General features: G+C 40.2%; 2 protein-coding genes across 14 annotated transcripts in view; one reads left to right on the plus strand and one right to left on the minus strand.

Annotated features, from left to right (window-relative positions):
• NSUN6 (NOP2/Sun RNA methyltransferase 6) overlaps positions 1 to 16,127 on the plus strand; it is a 73,506-nt gene that overhangs the window by 50,218 nt on the left and 7,161 nt on the right. For 2 of the 4 annotated variants that reach the window (XM_058681773.1, XM_058681774.1), the window contains exons 9-12: positions 3,981 to 4,129; positions 7,497 to 7,622; positions 9,319 to 10,812; positions 13,809 to 13,934. In XM_058681773.1, coding sequence (XP_058537756.1) covers positions 3,981 to 4,129; positions 7,497 to 7,622; positions 9,319 to 9,531 — 488 coding nt within the window. In that variant the 3' untranslated portion in view covers positions 9,532 to 10,812; positions 13,809 to 13,934. Of the gene's footprint in view, positions 1 to 3,980; positions 4,130 to 7,496; positions 7,623 to 9,318; positions 10,813 to 13,808; positions 13,935 to 16,127 lie in introns of those variants that run through there. The other 2 variants (XM_058681776.1, XM_058681777.1) reach the window with 2 other exon arrangements.
• Positions 12,179 to 16,127, minus strand: part of CACNB2 (calcium voltage-gated channel auxiliary subunit beta 2) — a 391,187-nt gene continuing 387,238 nt past the window's right edge. For all 10 annotated transcript variants that reach the window (XM_058681764.1, XM_058681766.1, XM_058681763.1 and 7 more), the window contains one exon: positions 12,179 to 15,552. In XM_058681764.1, the coding sequence (XP_058537747.1) occupies positions 15,058 to 15,552 (495 nt within the window). In that variant the 3' untranslated portion in view covers positions 12,179 to 15,057. The remainder of the gene's footprint in view (positions 15,553 to 16,127) is intronic.

A 16,127-nucleotide genomic window follows, 5' to 3' on the forward strand; every position in this document is an offset into this window, starting at 1 on the left:
CGCCGTGTTTTCTGAGTTCCTTTTAGTTAATAAAATTTTTCTTTTCTTTTTAAGTTGAAAGACAGACTCTGAGCGGATGAGTGAGGTGTGTAGTATAAGGTGGCAAGAAGTTGATTCAGTGGCTTCTTAACCATGCACTGATGTCAAGTTGCAGGGTGGTTTTGATTTTTAAACAGTTCTGGGTATGAACTGCTGATGAATCATTTCATCACTTAGTGACCTAACACAGTGATCTTATTATTATTTCTCACAGTTTGAGGGAATGACTGGGACCTCTGAGTGGTTCTCACTTTGAGTATCTGACGCAATTAGCAGTCACTGGGTACCTGAGGGAAGCGTCATCTCAAAAGCTTTCTCTGTCACGTGCATGTCTGGAGGTTGATGGTGGTTCTCAGATAGGACCTACACGTGGCCGCTCCCATGTGTACCGACTGGGCTTTCTCAGACCAAGTGGCTTAGGTTCTGAGAATGAGTGTCCTAAGAGCCCCAGGCAGAAGCTGTATCAACCTTTTATGACTTAGTCCAGAAGTCATGTAGTATCAGTTCTGCTCTTGTCCACAATAAAAGAAAAGGAACATTAGACCCCACCTCTTGTGGGAGAAGAGTCAATGTCAAATTGAAGGCCATGTGGGATGGAAGGTATTGGCATAGCTATCTTTGGAAAATATAATTTTTTCACAGTTTTAAATAATTTGTATTCCTAGTGCATAAATTTATATGCACAAAAATTGTTAACTGGACATGGAATAAATACTGACTTGAAAAATGAAAGAGCACAAAATCAATAATTCTTCCAGTTTACTTCAGGGTGACTTTTACCTGCTCCGTAAATTGAATTAATATGATTAAAATTCTTATGTTGCATACTAAGGTGATTTTATTTTATAATTTTTAATGTTAATTTTTTTTTTTTTCAACACTTTTTTATTTATTTTTGGGACAGAGAGAGACAGAGCATGAACGGGGGAGGGGCAGAGAGAGAGGGAGACACAGAATCGGAAACAGGCTCCAGGCTCCGAGCCATCAGCCCAGAGCCTGACGCGGGGCTCGAACTCACGGACCGCGAGATCGTGACCTGGCTGAAGTCGGACGCTTAACCGACTGCGCCACCCAGGCGCCCCTTAATGTTAATTTTTTGAGAGAGAGTGTGTGTGAGTGGATCGTGGCTCAGATACCACAGATACTCACATTTCTTAAATTTTCTTTAATAAGCGTTTCTTCATTTGATGTATGTCCCAGGCATTTCCTAGAGACTTTAAATGGTGGTTTTCGCTTTTGTTACAGTTTTTACTAGTTATAATTCTTGCACCGGGGAGAAGGTCTGTATCCCCTCATTCCAAATGTTGTCCCAGTCTTATTGCTTCCATCATAAAATTGCTCCTAAATTATACACCACTCCAAACGAATGCAGTTTTAGAAATCACTGAAGGTTGTTCTAAGAATACGTATTGAGGAAAAGCTTTGGATTAATAAAAATTTGGGTACTCCTAAACTGCATACAAGCCTTAAATGTTCATTTCATGGCTTTCTACTTTTGAACAAGAGAGATTTCTCTTGTACCAGGTATCTTTGTGGTCATTTGGTGATCTTAGTCTCATCTAAGGTCTAGAATATTTTTAGGACTGTCTCAATTTTTGTATAATTACCCACTGCTTTCTGTGAAAATGGTACTTATTAAGAACAGTGAGTTCAGTGAGTTGGCATTGTCCCTATCCCTGTCAAGGCCATGGCATTTGCTTCTGCTCTGTACAAGGGTGCCTGGCTGGGGGATATACTGAGGGGCTGAAGGCCAGGCTGTGCTCTGTTTATCATGGTGCAGAACTATATTAACCTAGAGATACGCATACCTTAATTCTAGTCCATACAAAGGTATCTTGTGGGGTTGCTTGTCCTGTTTTTTAGGAATTTTCAGTGTCTAGATGGAAGTAACACTTGAACGCTAGTGTGTATGAGACTCTACATCCAAGGGGTGCCTGCGTGGCTCACTCAACTCTTGATTGCAGCTCAGGTCACGATCCCAGGGTCATGGGATCAAGTTCCATGTTGAGCTCTGTGCCGAGCATGGAGCCTGCTTAAGATTCTCTCCTTCTCCCTCTACATCTCTTCCCTGCTCATACGCTCACCTGCTCTCCCTCTCTCAGGAAAAAAATATATATACATCCAAAAGACACCTAATGCTATGGCAACTCAGAGGAATGGATTACTTCTTCTAGGGACAATAGAAAAAAGAGTTTAGGCTGAGGAGGTGACATTTGTTAGGGCTTGAAAGGGTAGATAGCATTTTGACAGGTGGAAATGAGTGCTGGGGCATCTCAGGAAAATAGAATTAGCAGAAGCATGGAAATAGCAAAGCTCATGACATTTTTGGGTAACAAAGTGATGTGGGTTTTTTGGTTTTTTTTTTTTTTTTTTTAACATTGGTGAATGTGGCTGAGTACTGAGAAAGGTAGCTAGGGAAGTACATGGAGTAGTCGAGAAGCTAGAGAAGAGGTCTTTATTTGTTAGTGTAAGGAGTTTATTCAAGAGATTTAGGTAGCTGTGGGAGAGTTTTTGGTTTTCTAAGAGAGACACTTTGGTATAAAAAAATAGTGTAAGGAACGTGTTAATCGATGTTGGAGAGCTGGAAAAGCAAATGGAGATCATCGAAGCATCCTGGAGCTAATCATGTGCAGAAAGCAGCTACTACCCCTATAGCTCTTCTGATCAGTAAGAAAAAGCCAACAGTCTAAGTAGAAAAAGGACAAAACAAGAAAGGTGACCATATAAAGGAAAAATAGAAATGGCCAATGAAACAACAACAATAATAATAACTTCTTTGATGAAGATTTTTAGGAAAATGAGTATAATCGTAATGAAAGTGTAAATTGCTATAATATTTCTGGAGCATTTTTTCAGTATGTACCAAAAACCTTAAAAATAATTGTTTACTTTGAGAAGATCTTCTGAGACTGTGGGTGAGAATGCAGGGATGGTTATAGGTGGAGATGAGTTAAATTGATAAGAGCTCACGTATGACAGTTGTGCAGTCAGAGAAAAGCAGGTGATCTTGTGGTTCTCAGAACATTGCTGTGGTTCCCGTGGGCAGTCAGCTGGCTTCCTGTGAGGGCAGTCAGCAGCAATATCTTGCAGTTATTAAATAGCAGAAATATATAAACAGACCGGTTTCATGATTTTCTCCAGTAACACTAAATAACTCAGAAGTCTGAGCGGAGAAAATTATTCATGTGATACAAGGAGATACTCTAGAGCATAGCCTTGCTGATGGCCATGAAAGCGAGGAGAGTGAGGAACCTCAGAACCAGTATATTTGACTAGAACCTAACAGGTATTCTTGTTTTGGGGGGCTGTCTGCAGTAGGGATTGCCGAGAGAAGTGTTCGCTCTCAGTATGACTAGAATGAATTCCAGGTCCTCGCTCTGATGAATTGTAGCTTGTGACATTGGGGATACAAAGTCTCATATGATTAGGCCTTAATTTGCACTGTGTCAACAGAATAACCCTCAATTATAATAATTACATTGTTAACCATTTTACATATGTCAGAATTAGCTTTACCAGCTACTTGAAAGGAGAAATTGTTTTTCTTTGTAGTCTAGATGATGATTTTAAATTTCTGATAATTGGTTCTATCTCAGGAGTTTTCTTTTTTTTATTTAAATATATATATATATATATATATATATATATATATATATATATATTTTTTTTTTTTTTTTTTTTTTTTTTTTTTTTTTTTTTTTTTGAGAGAGAACACGAGCAGGAGAGGGGCAGAGAGAGAGAGGAAGACAGAGGATCGAAGTGGGCTCTGTGCTGAGAGCAGAGAGCCTGACACGGGGCTCGAACTCACAAGCTTTGAGATCATGACCTGAGCTAAAGTCGGACGCTCATCAGACTTAAGTCACCCAGGCACCCCTATGTCGGGAGTTTTCTATTCTACACCTATAGGCACATAACAAGTATGTTTATAATTCTCTTCACAGGAAAACCTCCATTCTTACGAGAATCTTTTGACCGAATTCTTCTTGATGCACCGTGCAGTGGAATGGGACAGAGGCCAAACATGGCTTGTTCTTGGACTTTGAAAGAAGTGACATCATATCAGCCATTACAGAGAAAACTCTTTACTGTGGTAGGTGATGATACTTTGATGTGAAAAAAAAAAGTTGACCTTCGCTACTTTGATGTTTCAAAGACCGAGAAGCAGTGTTCATAGCAGCATTTCTCACAATAACCAAAATAGGGAAACGACCCACTTGTCTATCAACAGGTGAATGGATAAGAAAATGTGTACACATATAATAGAATATTACTCAGCTCTCCACAGGAAGGAAATCCTGGCACAACATGAATGAACTTTACGCCAAGTGGTATAAGCCAGACACAGAAAGACAAATACTGTCTGTTTCCATTTCTATGAGGTAACTAGAATAGGAACATTCTTAGAGATAGAAAGTAGAAGAAAGATTACCAGGGGCTGGAGGGATGGGGAATTAGTGTTTAAAATGGGTACAGAGTTTGCATTCGGGAAACTGAAAGGTTCTGGAGATGGGTGATGGTGATGGGTGCAGACAGTGTGAATGTACTTAATGCCACTGAACTGTACGCTTACAAATGGTTAAAATGTCAAGTTTTATGTTGTTTTATCACATGGAAAAGGACAGAGAAAACCTAGTTTAAATAATGAAGCTTTCATTTGTGTTGATCACTCTTTATTACAGGCAGAGGCAGAATTTCTTCACTGAGACATTTAATGGGTCTCCAACATTCTGATACATCTTAAGAAGTCACTGAGTTGTTAACATCATAGTTGCTAACTGATGTGTAAAGAATGGGATATAAATGAGTTACTCTTTTTTTATAGGGTTCCTGGATCATCTTCGGTAGTGTATTAGAAATGGGAAGAGTCCAGGAGAAGGGAAACACATCAATAAAAATGAGAAGTGACCATTCAGTGTAGAATATAGAAGAACCGTAAAGGCTTGGCTAATTTCACTGGTCTCTAGTACGTTTCAAGAGAAACCCAAATAGAACATTTGAGGATTTCTTTCTGGCTTGCGAACGTGATTCAGTGGATTTCGCAGAATGTAGAGAGCATTTGATCAAAGATGACTTTGTTATTTTCTTTCAGCCATGCAGTTATAAATACATAGGCTGTAGCAAATGGGTACCTGTGATTATGCAGTCTCTAAAGTTACCTTTGAGCATGTTTCTGCTCATCTCTCTAGTATCTCCTTTTATACCCAAAGGTGGCACTCAGGGTAGATTATTTAACTTTTTCTTCAGTCTTCAAAGAGCACATCCTGGAAGTTAAAACAGCAGACAGCAAAAAGGAAGCTTTACTTATGGTTGAAATCCACTCTGAGTTGAGGGTACAATTAAGACACTGTTTTAAAAGACTGGGCTTTTTGTTCTTTTTTAGGTCAAAGCAGAAAGAACATTTTAAAAGGTTTCTTAGGAGTAGATGCAGTGATCTCATTGAAAAGGAATAGCTACGAGAGAGAGTTCAGAATATAGCACATTTGCCGTTTAGTACAGAGTTGTGTTGATGGAGAACGTGGACTTTATAATCAGACACTATCTTGTTTGGAACTGTGCAGCTTCCACACGAGTGACTTTAGGTACATTGTTTTCTTTATATGAGAAATGGGGACTATAAATCCACCTGATAGGGTCACCTCATTGGAGATAGTAACTATGCCTCATGGTTGTAAGTAAATTGAGAAAATCCATGTAAAATGCTTAAAACAGTAACTGGCACACATTTACAAAGTTTAAATTTTCAACAGCATACTCTAGTTAAGAAGGCACAAATATATACTATATGTAATAAAAATACATATATGTAGTATAGATGGTATATATTATTATATAGTTTATTCATACTCATAAATACCAGATGGCATATAGTGTGTGTGTGTGTGTGTGTGTGTGTGTGTGTGTGTGTGTGTGTGTGTGTAATAGTATACGATGTATAGGATGTATTTAAAGACTTTCATTAAAATGTTTTTAAATATTGGGGCACCTGAGTGACTGAGTTAAGCGTCCAACTTTGGTTCAGGTCATGATCTCACGGCTCGTTGGTTTGAGTCCCGTGTCGGGCTCTATGCTGACAGCTCGGAGCCTGGGGCCTGCTTCGGATTCTGGGTCTCCCTCTCTCTCTCTCTGCCCCTCTGCTCATTGTCTCTTGCTCTGTCTCTTTCTCAAAAATAAATAAACATTAAAAAATTTTTTTTAATATTTTTAAATATCTAGGAGTTTGAAAAGATACGGTTTTTAGTTATTTGGGAAAAATTAATTTTCTTATTAACACCTTATTTCTTGATTCATTTATTTACTGGACAAATATTCATTGAGCACCTGACCATACCACAATACGGACTGTTCTGGGTGCTATCAATATAGCCGTGAAAGAATGACAACCACTGCCTTATTCATGGAGTGTCTATTCCAAATGGGGAGGAAGATAAAACAGATGAGTAAGTTATTATGTATAGTAACAGAGCAGACTAAAGAAGGGAAGGTAGGATTGCTGGATTTGAGTAGTTGTAGTTTTACCTGGGATGGTCAGGGAGGGCAGTCCTGGAAAGGTGACATATACACAGAGATAAGATTGTGAGGAGGCAATGCAGAGAATTAGAAGAGTTTCCAAGCTTGTGCACAGATCTTGAGGTGGGCCTGTGCCCTGTGTGTTCGTTCCGGAACAGCAGAGGCCAGTGTTGCTAAAGCAGAGTGAGCGAGGCGTTTCAGAAGGGCAGCCAGAGGCCTGCTCTGTGTAGGGCTTTGAAAGCCACCGTAAGGACCTGGGCTTGGACCACGAGTGAGATAAGTCGAGACATTTGAAGGGTTTTGAGCTGAGAAGTGACGAGTTTTAAAAACACTCCTCTCCGGCTGCTGTCTGGAGATGATTGTAGGAGGGCAGACAAGGAAGCAGGTGGGCTGAGAAGGAGACAAAAGACGGTGTAGCTTGGACTAGAATGATGGCAGGGGAGGTGGCCAAACTCTGGATATATTTTAAAGGTAGAGCCAATGGAATTTGCTAGCGGATGGGAGTGCAGGAGAAAGAGAGGCGTAAAAGATCATCTCCGGTTGGGGGCCTGAAAATAGCACTTCTCTAAAAGGTCTTGGAAGATAGGTGTTCAGTTTGAGACATGTCAAATTCGATAGTAGACAAATGGAGAAGGCGATTGAATACATGACTACAGAGTTCAGAAAGGAGGATGGCTTACAAAGTGTACATGTGTGATTTTGGGCATAAAAAGGGGTATCTAAAGTAGTGAAAGTGAATGCTTACATTTAGGAAAGTCTTGGTTTCAGTGCACTAACAGTTCCAAGAGCGTGAAATGCACCTGGGCTGGAACACTCGACTCAGAGAGTGAGTCTTGATCATACAGAACATTTATCCCAAACACTTGAAAGGTGTCCTACAGATATAAAATCCTGTAAAATGTTGATTTTGCCTTGTGGTACACCTGTAGTCTGATCACATGTTTGTTTAGGCAGTTGAGCTGCTGAAGCCGGGGGGCGTGCTGGTTTACAGCACGTGCACCATCACACTGGCGGAAAACGAAGAACAGGTTGCCTGGGCCCTCGCAACCTTTCCTTGCCTCCAGCTTCAGCCCCAGGTATGAGTAAGTTCGGTTTTCTCTGTGTAATGTGACAAGTCACAGAATCATGAGTGTGGCAATAAACACGAGGTTGTCATATGAAAAAATGTGTCCAGCGAAACTTCAGAAACAAATACTGCAATAGACAAGCATGTTCCTCCAGTGAGATCCATTTGACACCGGACAGAGAATTTCCACGTCCCAGCATTTTTCCCCGTCTTCGTTCTTTGCCATTGTGTTAAAATGCCACAGAGCTCAGGTGTACTTGTGTTACAGGTTTCTTTCACCTGTGGCTCTTGTTCAGTTTATGCAGACCTTTTTTTCCTAAAGAGTTGTTTATTCCTTTCCTCTCCTGGTCCTACATTTTGCTGGTATGGAGTATGTTGAGCATTTTTTTTCTCAATCAAATAAGCTGTAATAACTGGGATATCAGAAGGCTAGCGGAGGGGAGAAAATGGTTCAGGATTATTGCTTCTTCACAATTTGTTACATAAAATATGTAACATTTTAAAAGTTTTCTTACACTTTATTTGACCTGTTTCGGTTTTTATCAAAACTATATTATGAGTATGTTTACCTCATGATGTTTGAGATTAATTTAAATATGTAACAATACTCACATTCAATTAGATACATTGAACATCTAACCTCAGTAACCTTCCTGTACAGAATTCTAGTAGGTAATTGGGATATATGAATAAAAATTGAGAGATGGTTTCTAGACTCAGAAGTTAAGATAACTGCTTTGTAGAGGAAAGGAAGACTTCAGAATTCACTTGAATTTTATGTGTGTGTGTGTATGTATAGACAACACTCAATATATACCTAAAAGAGAAACTTTCTGCCCAGGAGTTAATAAACGATAGGTTTTCAGTAGTACGCAAACGTTTGTGCATTGGTGACTGAAGTTAGGATTGTTGATCTTTTGCGGTCATGGTTCACACATATCAATCACTCAGTTCCTTATGATTCTGTATTCTAAACCAACTGACACAGTCTTTATCTCTTTGTAATAATTGTTCTAGTACATTTAAAAACAACAATAGAAGACTTTTATCATCCAATTGGTGTGGGTCAGAGAAAGGCACCTTTAGGTCCGCTTTGGGGAATGTGATGATAAAGCTGAATTTGTATTTATTACTGTTGTTGATAATGATGTTTCACTGACTGGCCACTGTATGCCGGGCATACCACCACCTTCTTGAAGTCTTAGAACTGAGTACTTGATCTGTTTCGTAGATGAGGAGACAGGACTTGCTTAACACCACACAGCCAGGGCTGCCTGGGCGGCTCAGTCAGTTAAGCGTCCGACTTCAGCTCAGGCCATGATCTCATGGTTGCTGAGTTCGAGCCCCGCGTTGGACTCTGTGCCGACAGCTCAGAGCCTGGAGCTGCTTCAGATTCTGTGTCTCCCTCTCCTGCTCGCGCACTGTCTCTCTTCCTCTCTCTCAAAAATAAACATTAAAAAAAAATACATACAGCTAAAATGTGGCAAAGCTGCAGTACTTGATGAGCAGATGGGTCCTAACAGATAGTCATTCATCAGGTGACCATTTGTTACCACCGAGAAAAGCCGCACGTATATTCCACAGAGATAACATTTATCTATTTTTAGAAGTGGTGGTACTTATACCTCAATTTTGTCTTTTAAATTGTACACAGGCACATTTACTAATTATAGGATATTCGTATTTTTTTCCCTTTCTCCACACAGGAACCACAGATTGGAGGAGAAGGAATGATGGGAGCCGGCCTATCATTTGAACAATTGAAACAGCTGCAGCGATTTGATCCATCTGTTGTGCCAGTTCGGGACACTGACATTGCTTCTCTCGGAGATGCCAGAATAGAAGACATGATTTGGCTGGCAAATAAAGATTGTATAGGTTTTTTTATTGCAAAATTCATAAAATGCAAAAGCACGTAGGATCCATAGAAACGAAAGTTCCAAACATTAGCTCTATGGTTTTGTTTGGTTTTCTTCCTTCCTTCCTTTCCTGCCTCCGTTTTTTTGTGTTTTTTGTTTTTGTTTTTTTTTAATCAAACTGTTGTCAGGCCTGGTGATTGATGACATAGTTGCTAAGGAAACAGAAAAGGCTGCCAGCTGTTGTACCAGGGAGCAAGAGGCTTAAGAGACCGCTTCAGGGAGGAGGTAGTTGGGGGGTGGTACAAGATTATATTTTGTGTTTAAAATATGCTTTTTCTTAAGAATTTAGCACAGTATAAAGAAAATGAGATGCCTACAGATATCTGGAGCATATTTTCATTTGGGGTTTTGTGTTTTAATGTATGAAGAATACAAATCATTTTTAATGCTAAAATCTGTGATTATAACAAGAGAAATAAAATGAGTAATACTTAATTTGATAAAAAGTAGTGTTTTGTTCTTGAGAGTTCCTAAGGGGCGGTAGTTTTCTAAAAATTCAGGGCCTGGGAACTATAACGCTTTTCATGTACTCACAACTGAGGTGAGCATTTTATCTGAGGTTTTCTGCTTACTATTTGATCAGTCAACTCTTTGAAATGAAATCTGGACCTCTCCTAAATGGTAGTGTGTCTTCACCATGTTTACTTTTTTTTTTTTTCATGCTTTTAAACTGAAAACTACAATGTTTTCTTCACTCTGTAGATTAAAATTATGAGAGTATTCCACAGTTTGGGTACTACCTTTCATCATCCCCTGGAATACCTGTTCTGCAAGTTATTGTGATAACTGTGGGAACTGGCTTGACCCTTAGAGCCAAGCTTTGGTGTTCTGTTGAACATCAACACATTCACAGAACTCCCAACATAAGACAAAGCAACTGTGAGTATGGTAGATGAAGACAAAAAAAGGGCACCTCGTGATCAAATCTGGAATCCAGCAAAATCCAGAACATCCCCTAAAAGTGACCAGACATGCCACTGTTAGCAGCAATGTGACTGCTCTTACTAAAAATTAATTATAACCTTAGGCTTGCTTCATCCTATTGCTTTTTAGAGAAGATATATTTAAGTACTCAATACCCAGCCCTTATACAGTATTAAATACATCTAAATGTTTTGTTAACTTCCTTTTGAATCATCTCAGAATTTCTCAGCCTTGGGCATACAAGGTGGACAACTGGCAACAACTACCTGATAGTTTCCTTTTTTTCCCTCCTAGATTTCTGTTCAGAATTTCTTCCATCTATTGTGTCCATCAAGATTGCAAGGTCTCTTGGATCAGGTAAGCTCTTCAGCAGGCCTCTTCTTTGAAGAAGCCTTTCTTGAATATCCTTCTCCGAGGTTGGCTTAGGCATTTCTGTCTTTCCATATATCCCTAGGACCTACTTCTGCTGCTGTCATGGTACTTAACACACTCACTCTTAGTTTACTGGCCATGCCCTTTACCCCTCCCCCCATGCTTGGGAAAGTCTTGGAGGCAAGAACCCTGTTTTTTCTGTCGCTGCTTTAGAGCAGATCATCAATACATGCTTATTTAATGGGGGAAAAGATATTTCAAGCTCCATAAGATTCAAATGTGTGACTGACGTCTTTATATCCTTCATTCTGCCTTTTATCCAGTAGATGTCATTGGACTAAAGAGAAACACGTTTACCTGTGGCACTTCTGTCTCTAGAGCTCACCACATTTCTCCAGACTTCCGGTGTGTTTTAAAAAATCCATTTCTTCCCCTGCTTTCTGCAAAGCCTTTTGTGCTAAGCTGGGATGAAAATCACAGACTGGGAGCCCAGCAGTAAACATGTAAACTGTTGATTAACACTGACAAATGTCAAAATACAAACAATGCAGGCAAAACTGATGAAAAATATTTGCATATTAAAAACAGCAGGACAAAGAATATTGTTAAAAATTATTGCTTTGACATAGACAGTTTCAGTGGGTTTCTTTCCTTCAAAAAGTAGGGCAAATTGGAAAATAAAACACATTTAAAGGACTTAAGTTTGAGAAAAAAATAGAACAAAAGGGTAAAAAATCTGGGAAATGTGGAGGACAATTAATATATTATCTCTTAACATACTTAGGGTTAACATATTCTTGTGAAACAAAAACATTTCAGTTTAACAGTGAGTACATTTTACCTCAAAACCCTGTGCCATAGTTTACTTTAAATCGTAAAGTGAAGTACAAGTAGTTGAAAATACAATTTAGCCAGAATTAAATAATTGACCCAGAACGATCTAGTGGCTGTTTTCTCCAACAGTGTGACCCTTGACATAGAAATAAGATTAGTGTCCAAGACTAGTAGCGTTGTATCATTGAGCAGAGGGATGAGGGTGAGGATTTAAATTTGACATCAAGATGGATCTTCATTTTAAAAACGAAGGAATAATAAAAACAATCTGAATCAAGAATTGCCACACATGTAAAACTAATGTAGGAGAAAGATTACTCTGCTCGATCTTAAAGGATCTTTACCTACTGTACGTGATCCTTTTATCCGACATCATGGGAACGTCGCTAAAGTAACGTCAGTGATTAGCGTTGCCGTTGAGAGAGCTGCTCCACAAGTGGGCACTGGTGTTGAAAACAGGACGTATTCTCAGCTATCAGAATCATCCCTAAAATGGCAATCAATACTTCTACTAGTAAACAGTGCAGAAAGCCAGCTCTTTATTTGTTTTATATGAATGACTTTAAACCAGATTTGTTGAACAGTTCAGTGTAGCTGACAGTGAATGTTTAACAGGAATGCATAGCAGACCATGTTAAAAATGTGGCATTGTCCCAAAGTACAGTATGACTAAGACATCCTACATTTAGCAGCACCTTTTTGTAACAGTAACTTAAATGAGCAGTAGAGAAAGAGCATAGGAAAAACTGAAACGGATTTGACAATAAACACTATTAAGGACATTTCCAGCATTTTCTAGGTCGACTACAAAGATCATGATTCTACAACTGAGTAGGTTAAGATTAAGCCTTTGCTGAGTGAAGAGACTAATTTTACATTCCACAAGTCAGTAAATCTCCCATTGCCCTTGGGATTATTTCTTCATTTACAAATTTAGAACACACTGTTTATGCACATATAGATGTTCATGTCAAATCCTGCAATATAGTTCTTTTGAGGAATACTCTGATTTGGACTACTATGTTTCACAGTAAAGTGAAAAATTAAGAATCCAGATACAAATTTTAAAACCGGAATCTGTTGGCATGACTCATTGAAAGATTAGTGGTAGCAGCAAGTAAGATAAATACCAGTTATATTTCAAGAATTTAAATATTCCAAAGTCATTAACCGGGATGAAAGTTCAGAAATATTTTATACAGGTAACTGTAACTGGAATATGGTTTCCCAATGATACGGATATTTTACATCAAAAATGTTTACGACTACCGTTTTTATCTTCAGTAAATAAATTTGTCAACAGTACAGAGCTAATTAACAAAAAGATTAATTCTGAGGAAAATGTTTCTTCCATTAGCGGGTTTTAGTAAAACCCTTAAAGTGTAACTCATTTGTAAAACTGAGTTTTTTTGTGCAGGGAGGGAAATAAGGAGTTAAATGTGAAACAGTTTTACATATAAAGCTCCAAGAATATTTGGCAAGAACCTGGAATAATCAAAGAAGCAGAACAAAACTAGATGAACCCACTTAATAATAATTTTACAATGTGTAGATCTGAAGTTAGGCAATTATAGATGGGCCTTTTCCAGGGACAAACTTCAGGTGCTAGGTACTTGCACACCTAATACTGTCTTACCTGTCCAGTCATAACTGGACAAAGTGGACACATAAGTGACACGGAGAAGGTTTTAGCCTTAGCGTGGCAACCACACTGTGAGCTGCTGACAGTGCTATCTTTGACGCGTGGAGAACAGCATCTTCCGGGCTCCCCTTCAGAGCAGGTGTCTAACATAGGAAGATACTCTTAATGTTTTGTTCGCTTCAAGTCCCCTCCTTTTGCCCTGATTACTTCTGAAGAGCAGAAACTTTGGTTGTAAGAAGCACTTCTGGGTTTTGACGGACACTGGACGTGTTGGAGTTGGTGGTAAGGAACAGAATGAAGGGTAAATCTGGGGGAGATAGACCACAGGAACGATAGGCAAGGTTTACAAAAGGAGGTGGGAGAAGTTAGAAAAATTTATTTTCCCACGAAATAATTCTACAAGCTGTGTAAACATTTCTCACTAAAACAAATACTCAAACACACAAAGATTGTACATTTCCAGTGAAACACTCACAGTTAAAAGTTGCCTGTGTTCTTACTCTAGGAGCAAACACAAGGAGCCAGCACATGGATGCCTTCCTAGTCACCTTTGGCAGCGAGCTTCCTCACATTCCCTGACTGCTCAACGGATTATTAAAGCGACACGTAACACAATTAAATACAAAGCCAGGTGGGTAGAATTCTAGGTCATCAGTCTCGAGTCTTCGGCACTCGGGTCCATCTCAGTCACTCGTGCACACTCGTACCGCTCTTACACACAGACGCACTTGCACACAGAGAGGTCCGGCTCGTCAAGTCCAGTGCAGCGACATAAGACACTAACTACTCAGAACGTGTTTGTCACAATCGGTGTGAACTGCATGGATTAGAACAACCTTTGGAGTTTGGTTATATTTACCATAATTTATGGTCAAAGTTATAAACTTACAAGGATGGTAAAACATTCAGAAATCAAGTCAAGCAATCACGCGTATTTACAGTATGTACAGACCTTCTACGAGAACGGGGGTAGGTGTCTAGACGATATAACAAATTTCCTGAAGGTGGGCATCTCTAGTCCCTGTAATTCATAAAGCAAATCTGCTGACTTGGCATTAAGACTCTAAAATAGTGTGATCAAACTGATATATATATATATATATATATATATATATATATATTTATATATTATATATATAATTATCATAAGAAGGTGTTTGCAGAAATAACATTTACAAACTATACAGTACACAGTACTAGTACATAGAAAATAGATTCTAACTTTATGATCCCCTTTGTGTAAGGCAAGACTGAATCTGTCCCCAAATTTAGTCAGCCAGAGGTACAAGCAAGAAACAGTGGTCCGTGGATAAATGAGTATGCAGATCTGGTGCCTACATATTAAAAATCTGGAGAATCAGGAAATTCCACTTTTATCTGGGCCAATTCTGGCTTGCTGGATACATTAACTACATTTTTGAAAACATCAACTATGTTTCTTAACATACTAAAGCCACCGGGGTGGCAACAGATTTTGTTCAAGTGGCAGCTATCCCAAACAGTTTTTGAAGAGTCCAGTACACAACCGGGGCACTGCAGCCATACGAGGCCAACTTACGTAGCGCTTGCAAAAGGGAAAAAAAGGTACGTTAATGCTCCTTATCAATCACGCTATTGCTATTCAAGCAACAGCAATACAGAGTATACAAGACAGATCACATCTGACTGCAATGTAGACCCCGGAGGTTTAGTCTGACGATGGTGTCACACAAGACTTCAAAAAAAACAAGAACAAACACGCAAGAGGGCAGACGTCACTGGCGGATGTAAACGTCCCTGCTCCACTCCCCAGCCTCGTTCCGCTTCCGGGCTCTGCCTTCTCCATCCTTGTCACAGGAGCGGTCCTTGGATTTATGCCGGCCGCGCTGTTTGTTGCACTCGCCGTGGTCCTGCTCTCGATCCGGGTCCCCGGCACGGTGTCGGGCTTCCCTGTGTCTGTGCTCGCTGCTCCCGTGGGGCTCCTCTCTGTGGTTGTGGTCGCGGTGTGGGGCGCAGCGGTCCCCGTGTTCGGGGGGGTAGTCTTCCTTCGGCTCCACGTAGGCGGAGTCTCGACTCTCCTGGGTTTCCGAGTCAAACGTCTCCTGCCTGGAGAGGCCTCGACTCGTGCCACCACGATGGCCGTGGTGCTGGGCGGAGGACGAAGAACGGTGGTGGGGTTTCTTGACGGGTTCCAGGCAGGGCTCTTCTTCAGCTTGGGAGGCGGAACGGGCAGGAGCAGAGCGCGCAGTCCTCGGATCTCCTTGAGAACCCTGGCACGGGAGGAAGGCGGCGCAGGCATGAGCCAAGGCCAGAGCGTCAGGAACTAACGTGTCAGAAAAGCAAGCCCACGCATTCAGGTTTATTCCCCTCTACGTTTCTAGAATGAAATCTCACCTACTCAGTTACTCCGTACGTCTGATAACACCCAGTGGCATTTCTAAGGTTTGTACTACATTATACTGGACTTGAATTTGTAAGAGCCTACAACAGCATCCAGAGGAACTTTCTTTTTCCCCTTAATGACTAAATGAAGGGGGGAGGGGATCCTTTTATACGTTCTCTTGGAGTTCAAATCAGATTCAGGGCCCTAAGGATTTTCTGCACACAAGTGCGCATTTAACTACCTCTACCTGAATACACCTGGGAAGATAAAAAATGCTTAAGATGTTGGCTTTGGATTGAGGGGAAGAAAGTAAAATGACAGGTGCTCCCAACAGCACTTAGCATGAGGAATGTACTGTCCTAAGTCGGTCTCGTGGATTAATTCATTAATGCAGCGGCCGTAGGGGACAGGTTGCCGTCAGTCTTCGTGAGGCAAGGGGCACGTGAGGAGCTTATCCAAACT

This window comes from Neofelis nebulosa, chromosome 8 (assembly GCF_028018385.1).
Source record: "Neofelis nebulosa isolate mNeoNeb1 chromosome 8, mNeoNeb1.pri, whole genome shotgun sequence".
Classification (NCBI taxonomy): Eukaryota; Metazoa; Chordata; class Mammalia; order Carnivora; family Felidae; genus Neofelis; species Neofelis nebulosa.